This window comes from Rutidosis leptorrhynchoides, chromosome 3 (assembly GCF_046630445.1).
Source record: "Rutidosis leptorrhynchoides isolate AG116_Rl617_1_P2 chromosome 3, CSIRO_AGI_Rlap_v1, whole genome shotgun sequence".
Classification (NCBI taxonomy): domain Eukaryota; kingdom Viridiplantae; phylum Streptophyta; class Magnoliopsida; order Asterales; family Asteraceae; genus Rutidosis; species Rutidosis leptorrhynchoides.
Window position 1 is genome coordinate 660,152,695 of NC_092335.1, and position 10,887 is coordinate 660,163,581.

The following is a 10,887-nucleotide window of genomic DNA, read 5'->3' on the forward strand; positions in this document are numbered from 1 at the left end:
CCCAAGTGTTCCAAAAACGGCTATGGCATCACTTGATCAAAGTGTGAGTAAAACACGGCTATTACTCACAATCATGTACACAAACACGGCTATGTGCACAATTAATACGGATAACAACGAGGGAGTAAAACACGGCTATTACTCGCCACTATATGCACAAACACGGCTAAGTGCATAAATATCAAACGTGGACAAAAACGGCTATGTCTCACAACTATGGTCACAAAACGGCTATGTGACACCATTAACACGGCACATAAATCATATACATACATATATAGATATTCCACTCACCTCAAAATCTCTTGTGAAAAGATACCCGAGCTTGCAAGACCTCAATGTATCGTACCTATCATATTATACATATTATCAATCACAAACCCAAATTGGTCAACCAATTCTTTCACCATTCTAAGGCCATTTTGACCCAAGGTGCAATTTCAACCCATTTGCACCCTTAACCCTAATTTTGGGTTAACTTACACCAAAACCCTAAAATTAGCCAAGATAGGTTTAAAACACATTTCAATACAAAGTTTATGCATCTTTCACCAACATTAACCAACTTAGGTCCATTATGACCCATTTGACCATTTTAAAGTTAACATACCCATTTTGGGTCATCCACTAACCCACACAACACCCATTTACTTAGATATAGGTGTGCTAGTAACTAGCTAACAAATTTAAGCTCTCAAACATCAATTAATACTTGAAAACCCTAAGTTAGTCATCTTTGGGTCTTCATGACCCATTTTCACCCAAAACACTCAATTTACTAACAAATGGGTTTTAAGTTCATCACTTACCCCAAACCCTAACCATTAATCAAATTAAAATCAATAAATCAAGATTAGAGCATACCACTACCACCAAAGCGTAGCTAGAGGGAAGATGAATGACTTTAATGCTTGCACTTAGACCCGGTTCAAGCTTCTTCTTCCTTATTTTAAGCTTTCTCACACTAGAAAAACCCTCTCTCTCTAAAATTGAATGGATGAGATTGAAGTAGATGGAAATGGAGTTAATGAGGCTCCACCAACTGGTCTAAAGCCTTAAAGTCGGATTCCTTGTGATTTTACCAATTTACCCTCAAAATATCTAATTAAAAAGGAATCTGTCACAGACTACTGGCGCGGCGCGCCAAATAGCCGCGCGGCGTGCAACACCCCCAGCTCAAAATCTTCTTTGTTTTAAATATGTACAACAAAACCCCACAACTTGAATAACTTATATACACCTAAGTACAATGAAATATTTGGGTCTTACATTAATTAATGTGGGGTGTCATGTAGTTAGCAAATGATACGTGAGGTTCTTTATCAGTAACGCCCATTGAAAAAAAAATCTGTAAACTCATGACACATGGAACACACTTGCGGGGTATCAAATAAATCCTTCAAAAATATTAAACCCTTAAAAAATCATGAATTACACACTAAAATCATGAATTCAACTCCGATTCTTAATCACTAAGATTTGGATTGATTGGTCAGGTGCTAAATCATTTGTCGAATGAAGCGCGTCGTTCCAACAATCAGTGGAATTCCTCGTTCCCTCTCGATCCCTTACAGAAGTGAGACCACCATCACCATTCCAAGTCTAGGGATGACAATGGGTGTTTCATCCATGGATATTCATCTGATCCAATCTATTTATAATGAATATGGACGATCTTAGAGACGTACCTACAAATTTTAATTGATGGGGCTTTATTTATTGTGAAACGAATCATTAATATTTAACGAATTATCATATGAGTGATCATTTTTTTAACGAATGATAAATCTTTTTTTGATAGTGAATTCCTTTTTAGCTATACAAAATTAACTCTCTTAAGTCTCTCTCTCTCTCTCACACACATACACACACACACACACACACACACACATATATATATATATATATATATATATATATATATATATATATATATATATATATATATATATATATATTACTAATAAATTTAACATTAATTATCCGTATCTGAAAATGCCGTGGGAAAAATTATTTGTTACTGAAAAATAAATGTGGCATGATTAATTTTTTTTTTAAATTGTAAACACCAAAATCATTAGTTATATATTTTTTTAAAAATATTATATGATTAAAAACTTAAAAAAGTTAAAAAAAAAAACCCCACTTAATGTGCTAAAAAACTTCATGTGCGTCAAGAGAGAAGAACAAAATGGGGAAAGTGATGGAAAAGCATATTGAACCACACATTCAACTATATTTAATTTTAGAATCTTGACCCCACCTTTATCACACACATTCAGCTCTATAGATTTGTGACTTAAATTGTTTCTTTCCACTTTCCTCCGTTTTGTTCATCCCTGTTGATCATATATATATATATATATATATATATATATATATATATATATATATATATATATATATATATATATATATATATGCGTTTAAATGAGAACGTTCTCATTTTTATCTTTTGTGAGAACAAATCTGAACCACACATCTCAATTACTTAATTTTAATTAAATTAAAATTATTAAAAAGATGATAAGGGTGTAATAGTCAATAGCATAAACTGTTAGGAGGCAAAATACGTAATTCAAATGTTTTAATCACTTCCCTCTTTTCCTATTCTTTAGCATCATGAACCCATTTCCTATTTTTTAGTCCCATGATCCATTAACTTCTCACTAACACGTTCAGCATTTTTACACTATCATCAAACTCTCAAATAAGAACGTAGGATTTTTGTTTCCAAATTATTCATCCGTATCACAATTATTAAGAGTTAACAGATACTAATAAAAAAATGTCAGGCCCTGAAGAAGTTGAAAACGTAGAAGAATTAGAAGAAGTTGAAGATGAAGGTACATAATCACTCTAATTAATTTTGTATCCATATTTCGGTAGTAGTTGAATTGAACACGTTATGGATGATGTAAACATTTATTTGATGTTTTTTGAATCTAATTGCTACACAATGCATACCCTATTTAACTATTGTGATATAGATCATTATTCAGAATGCATCCAATTTAATGCATTTTATAACAGTCTTTTACAAGTACATTTCGTACTCATATGGTTAATCAAATACACATGCATATTTGATCGTTTTTACCTTAAATATATCAGGTTTTGATTTTGTCCCCAAACAATATGCTGTTGGGACCAAGATAGTTTCGGTTGATGGCGTTACACATTGGCTACGAGAAGTGTCCAGTTCTTACAAACCGGTAATAGGAACTATGTTTGATAGTATTAATTCTGCATACCAATTTTATCAACAGTATGCTCAACAAGGTGGTTCTGAAATTAGAAAATCGACCCAGAAAAAGAAATCGGTTAAACGTCAAAGGGGTGTTGATGAGTCGAAAATAGTTACGTTGAAATATTTTGTTTGCAGTAGGCAAGGGTTCAAGGATATAAAAAATAACAGTCCAAGCTTAGATGTTAATGAGAGTAACAAAGAGCAAAATAACACCAATGGAAATGTTGATGTTAATGTGCAAGCGAACAATAAGCAAAAGCAGAAAAGAACGCGACCTTCACAACGTATCGGTTGTCTCGCAAGTTTCAAGCTTCAATTAGTTGAAGGTGGCAAATATGAACTATTCAAGTTTGTAGAGCAACACAACCATTGCTTAGTGCATCCTGATTACTCTCTACATTTGAAGACATATAGGAGACTTGATAATACCATGAAGACCATGTTACATAATTTTCTGCTGGCAGGAATTGGTCCAACTGCAGGTCATCGAATTCTTACAAAAATATTTGGTGGTCATGATAAAGTAGGTGCTACCCTGGTCGATTGTCGCAACTGGAAGAGAGATATCATTGCATATATAGGTAAGGCAGACGCACAAATCATGATAGATATGTTGAAGAACAGGAAAGAGAGTTGTCCTAATTTCTCATTCGAATATTTTACGGATGAGAATAATATACTTGGGGGTTTCTTTTGGGCTGATGACCATGCCAAACGAAATTATTCTGCTTTTGGTGATGTTGTTTCTTTCGATGCAACATTTCGTTCTAACAAGTAAGTATCTATATAAATTTGTAATCTTATATTCATAACTATAACCAAAATTATTAAGTTCATCCTATTTTTTGTAGATACAAAATGAAGTTTGTTCCATTTACTGGCATCGATAACCATAAGAAGTGTGTTACTTTTGGTGTCGGAATGCTGTCCAAAGAGAATGTGTATTCATACACATGGTTGTTAAATTGCTTTAAGAAGGCGTTCCCTAAGGAACCAACAATCGTGATGACTGACCAAGATCCCGCCATGAAGATAGCAGTTGAAGAAGTTTTTAAAACTGCACGACACCGTCTTTGTATGTGGCACATTACGGAGAAGCTTACATCTAAGGTTTGTTTTTTTAAAATAAAAAACAATGCTAATTGTTAATGTTTGTATTCAATTCGAACAAATATAACCATCTGAATATGTTATAGTAAGTTATTGGATTTGATTTACGTTATATAATATTGAATTCTTATAACCTGTTGTTGGAAAAGATGGAGTTAGATTTGATTTAATGTGCATATCTTACGGATATAATAAGTCTAAAATAATTAAATCGAGTTATTATGCATTTTTGCTAGGTTGGTGTTTCAATTTGCAATTCTGGATTCAAAGCTCGACTGTCTCAAATTGTCTGGACAAACAAGCTGCAACCTAGTGATTTCGAAAAACAATGGGGTGGTATCATGAGAAAATTCAACCTTGAACAACACGAGTGGTTATGTACCATGTATGATATGAGATTTAGATGGATACCTGCTTATTTTCTTGAGTGGAATATGTCAGGCCTTATGCGTACATCCTCAAGATCCGAGAGTGAGAACCACATGTTTGGGCAGCTGATGAGTGATAGCTCAACTCTTGTTGAGTTTCTAAGCTTTTTTGACACGGCTATGCATTCCCAACGATTCACCCAATCTAAAAATGACCACGAGTCAGAGTACACCTCACCCGATATAGCTGACGATGCATCTACAATTGAAAGGGATGCAGCCAAAATATTCACACGTACTGTATTTATGGAAATTCAAAAGGAAATTCAAGCTGCTACTAAGGATTGCATGTCACGCAATTTTTCAGACTCTAATGGGATCAAGAAGTATACTATTATTGATAGGAGCGTGAAAGACATGAATTTATTAATTGACGAGAGCATTGATCGAGTGGAAAAACCATTCCACTTTGATGAACTTATCCATAAGCAAAGTGAGGTAATTAATGTATTATTTAAGATACCCTTACATATTAAAAGTTACAACCTACCATTATCATTTTTTATATCCAAACTTTCAAAAAATACTAACACAGTCATGTATGTTTAGGTTGAATACAAGGTGGAAAGTCAAGAATTTCTATGCTCTTGCAGGCATTTTGAGATATTCGGTTTAGTATGTCGTCATATTTTCTTTGTTTTGCTGATAAATGACATCAAACTATTTCCAAAAAAATACATTTGCAGAAGGTGGACTCGTGGTGCTCTACCCGAAAAGCCAATACAGGCCGACATCAAATTTAATCAGGTTGAGATGATTGTAGAAGGTAAGGATGCCCTGATTCGTGAGATATACCAATAAGTTGATTATTGTGTCAACAGACTGCTTTTAAATCCCGAAAAATTAGCTGCATTTCGCGATTCTCAAAGAGAGTTGGTTAATAAAGTTGACCAGGATCCAGAATGTCAGCATTCGGTCGGTAAAAACGATTTTGTAGGTGCGTTACTTGGATTTCAACAACCATCCGAAGTTAATGTTCACGCACCCGAAGGAATTGTTAACAAAGGAGGTGGTAAGAGGACCCGAATAACAAGTTCTCGAGAAAACTCAATCATCAAATCAAAGAAGCCTAAGCGGAATTGTAGTTACTGTAAAAAGATGCGTCGACATGACATTCGTAACTGCAAGAGAAAGAAGGCTCAGAAAGCTAGAGACGCTGGAGCCGATCCAAGTGTGGTTGAAGCCTTGTTGGCAGAGGCAGCCGCTGAGTCTGATGAAGATGAATTGGATGATGACAACTAAGATTCGGATGATGGTTCTTCTTAATTTTTACAAAGTTCTGTTTGTCTTAGTTACCTTGTTTAAAACAGTTTCATTGTTCCTTTTGATTATGTTTGATGTTAAAAACTAGTTTCTTAAAGAGTTTTTGAATTCATCCATTATATATTGTTAAGTCTAACATTTACTACTATGCCATTTATTGAGTCTGCACAAACATCATCCTAATACACATACTTTTTGGTCACCTCTACGGCTATACATTCCATTATTGAAGGGACAAACACGACCCATTTTACAGTACTTTAGAAAAGTGCTGGTTAACAACAGATAGTGATTAAACATAGATCATATAGCATTAAGACTCATACAAAACAAAAAAGCCAAATGAATTAAAAAAAACCAATACTAAAACTTAACCCATAAATAAAAAATTGTTTGAACATGAATACAAAATAAATAAAAAACGATTAAGCCGAATTATTAGTATCAATTACATCATGCAAATGATGTCAGCCGCTCTTATATCCGTTCTTCCGAATCCTCTCCCAACTTTATTTTCTTGTCAATTGACAGGCGATTGTATTTATCAATCTCAACTTCAACTCTCCATTTTACAGAATTGAATTCCTAAAGTAGTATTTTTGTAAGATATTTATGACGCAAACCAAATATTTGTTCGTCTTGCATCTCCCCTTCATTCGCAAAACCAGCTTCCCAATTAGACATCCCATTACCCGGAAACGTTTCCATATGCCGCATTAGAAATACTCCGCAATCAACCCCATTATCAGTAGTCCTCCAAGGCATTCTCAGTCTTACTATTCTCGATAGACTGAGTTTTCTGGCATTTCTACCCGTTTTGATTACAATGTAATCTCCGAAAAGTTTTTCCTGTAGCCAAAAAATACATTAATTCCCATCAATATCAATAAAAAAAATTTTAACAATACAATTAAGGGATGCATATAATTTAACTCACCACTAACTCCGGAATTACACCGTATCTGTCAAGCCAAGCATCTCCATCATACATGTTGTCAATCATATATATACACGTCTTCTTTATGTTTAAGCATATCAGATAGAAGTGTGAACTTCGAATAATTGGTAGGAACATCTACATCAAATGTGAAAAAATTATATTTATTCACTCAACCAAATAAAGCATTTAAAGTACAAATTGGATATTCTTCATAGTAATCTTCAAAATACAGCCATTCAACAAGTGAATATGCGAAAACAAGGTGGGGTATTAGGTGAGCCAAAGGATGCTTGTGTTCATCCAGTTCTTCGGGTAAACATTAATCACAAGACACACAAACATATCCCCATTGATGGAGGTGTGTCAGTTGTGAGACACTTACAACCGGATTTGGATGAAGTTGACACAAACCCACTAAAAGGTTCATCTAATAGTGAGGGGTTGCGTTTTAAAAAACTGTTGTTTCTATTAGATCACCTTATGATATGAAAGACGTGGAAATAGAGACTCCTTTGATGCATTTAGATTATCTAGTTACCGGATGTTTGTTCGTTGCCCATAGACCTGAATAGTAAGTTAGTAGATTAAGTAGGTTTGAGTACTAAATTGAATGTGTGACATTGTTCACATGTTTTATGTGTTAATATATATATATATATATATTTATATATATATATATATATATATATATATATATATATATATATATATATATACATGTATTTTTTTTTTTTTTTTTTGTAGTGACATCCTATTCAAACATTCTACCGGTGTAACAACGGTCAGGGTAATGTTGGAAAGCATGATGCCTGGATTGCAAGTGCATGTCGGGGTAATAGATGCTTGGGCATGCATCCTTAATCATGAACAAGGGGCAATAGCAGATAGGTTAAGAATCAAAGTATTTTGTGATACCGGGGTGTTGGTAAGTATGTACATTGAAATAGTATAGTTAATATTGTGTTGTATGTATATGTTGTAACCGTTGTTTCTTATGTATAATAGAGTAAGGATATGATGGAGAATGAAATGCCATATGAAAATAAGTTGGCAACTTTTACAAGAAATATGGATAATGTGATGAGTAAAACTCAAGTTCATATACGCGATGTCGATCTGGTATGTTTTTTTAAATGTCATACCAGGCACATGTTCTAATCTGGGTGAACACAAGTGGATCAGATAAAATCTGGGTTAATGTTAGGTTTTGATTATCAGGTGTATCATCTATTACTTCTTCGTTCTCACTTATCATTCGTTGACCACTTTCCACCTTCATTGCATCTGAAGTGCCAAATAAGCCACACAATTCTAATCTCATCCTACTAGTCAAACTGTGTGTTAGGATATTAGGACCCAAACAACGCTAGTAATTCTACAAGACTACTAGCCGAGTAGTGATTCTATCAAGATCACTCAAACCCACTTAATGAACGAAAGATAATAAATGCGAAAATGTAAGAACGACACAAGATATAACGTGGTTATATGCAATCGGTGTGATTGCTTTAGTCCACGGACCAACTAGAGAGTGTTTATTACTGAGAATCTGTATTTGGTGTGGTACAATTGCATACAATGAGTTCTATATATAGGAGAAAACAAGAACACCATGACAACTAGCTAGGAATCTTCATCATGACAAGTAATCATCTTGTTTACCAACTAGCCATGCTTTCCACCTTGTAATGGCATGATCACAGCCCTAATTTTAGGTGTAAAGTGATTAACTTTGCACCTAAAGTGAAAGGAGGCCAAAGCATGCTCGGATGTAAAGGTTGCAACTTGCCAAATTGCTGACAGAGAGGCGATGCGCCGCATCTGAGAGGTGATGCGCCGCATCCCTTCAATTCCACGTTCCAGATTCATGTACCAGCACTCGATGCGCCGCATCGAGATGGTGATGCGCCGCATCTGACCCCTGATGCGCCATATCAGCTCAATGCTCCGCATCAATAAATCTCGGACAATTTTGCTCGATGAATGCGCCGCATCCATGTCAAGATGCGCAGCATTTGACTGCTTCACGCTTCCCGAAATCTGCAAAATCCGTGCAAGTGTTGGAACAGTTTTTTTTTTTTTTTTTCTCGTTTTGTATAAATGTCTCCATAATCTAACAAATCTCCCACTTGGAGACTTTGAACAAAACTCCAATCATATCAATGAATTAACCAAGAACATTAAACCACCTTCGATTACCGCCAAATACCATTTAGGACACGCACGCTCAACACATTCTTCGGATGAGTAGACTTTCGATAAAAGGTCTTCAATACTACTTGTTAAACTTGTAACACCATTCACATCTCTAGCTGGGGTCTTCTCTCATCAATTCATGAGAAGACCAATTGAGGTAATGCAAAACCTCAATTTCTCCGCCGTAACCACCTTAGTAAACATATCGGCAGGATTCTTCTTACCAAGGATTTTCTCCAAGAATAAAGTGCGATCATTTATATGTTGTCGAATAAAATGATACCTTATCTTGATGTGTTTCGTTCGACTATGAAACACGGGATTCTTTCCAAGATGAACCGCACTTTGATTATCACAATACAAGACGCAATAGTCTTGTCTTTTACCCAACTCACCTAAGAAGTTCTTCAACCACACTAGCTCTTTAGAAGCTTCCGCAATAGCCATGTATTCGGCTTCTGTGGTTGACAAAGCAACACTCATTTGCAATCGAGATAACCAACTAATCGCCGTCTTCCCCATTGTGAAAACATAACCCGTAGTGTTTTTCCCCGAATCATCACATCCACCCAAATTAGCATCCGCATAACCTCTAAGTATGAGATTGTTTTTGGAGAAACACAATCCCATATTAGAAGTACCTTTCAAATAACGAAGCAACCATTTGACCGCTTCCCAATGCTCTTTTCCCGGATTAGACATATAACGACTTACAACTCCCACTGCTTGAGCAATATCGGGTCTTGTACAAACCATGGCATACATAATACTACCCACGGCCGATGCATATGGAACCTTTTCCATATCCTTCTTGTCTCTTTCCGTCTTTGGTGATTGACTTTTCGATAACTTTAAGGTGCTTCCCAAAGGCATAGAACGGGCCTTTGAATCTTCCATGTTGAACCTCTCTACTACTTTCTCAATATATTTGGATTGAGACAAGTATAGAGTACCCTTCAAACGATCACGCACAATACTCATGCCAAGTATTTGCCTAGAACCGCCAAGATCTTTCATCTCGAATTCTCGGGAAAGTAATCCCTTCAACTTGTTAATTTCGGACATGTTTGAACCTGCAAGTAACATGTCATCAACATACAACAATAAGATTATGTAAGAAGACTTGAATTTCTTCAAGTAGCAGCAGTGATCCGCTTCACATCTTAAGAAACCAATCATCTTCATAAACTCGTCAAACTTCAAGTACCATTGCCGAGGTGCTTGCTTCAACCCATACAAACTTTTCTTTAGCTTACAAACCCACTTCTCTTTACCCTTTACCTCAAAGCCCTCGGGTTGCCTCATGTAGATCTCTTCAACAAGATCACCATGTAAGAATGCAGTTTTTACATCTAGTTGCTCAAGATGTAAGTCTTCGGATGCAACCATAGAAAGTACCAAATGGATAGTAGTCATTTTAACTACCGGTGAAAATATCTCTTTGTAGTCAACCCCTTCCTTTTGTTGAAAGCCTTTGACTACCAAACGAGCCTTGTACCTTTTCTTGCCATCCATCTCATTCTTGATTCTATATACCCATTTGCTTTGCAATGCCCTTTTATCATGAGGTAACTTTACTAGTGACCAAGTCTTGTTCTTCTCAAGTGATCCCATCTCTTCTTTCATGGCAAGTTCCCATTATATGGATTCTTTTGTTTTTCTTGCCTCAAAGTAACTTTCGGGTTCACCATTCTCGGTAT

The 10,887-nt window shown here is 35.5% G+C and overlaps 1 protein-coding gene across 1 annotated transcript; it reads left to right on the plus strand.

Moving 5' to 3' along the window:
• Positions 1-2,788: 2,788 nt before the first annotated feature.
• LOC139902554 (protein FAR1-RELATED SEQUENCE 5-like) lies at positions 2,789-6,030 on the plus strand. The gene is made up of 6 exons (XM_071885165.1): positions 2,789-2,846; positions 3,115-4,024; positions 4,102-4,360; positions 4,597-5,226; positions 5,338-5,554; positions 5,636-6,030. The coding sequence occupies exons 1-6, from the start codon at positions 2,789-2,791 to the stop codon at positions 6,028-6,030; spliced, it is 2,469 nt and encodes an 822-aa protein (XP_071741266.1).
• Positions 6,031-10,887: the final 4,857 nt, after the last annotated feature.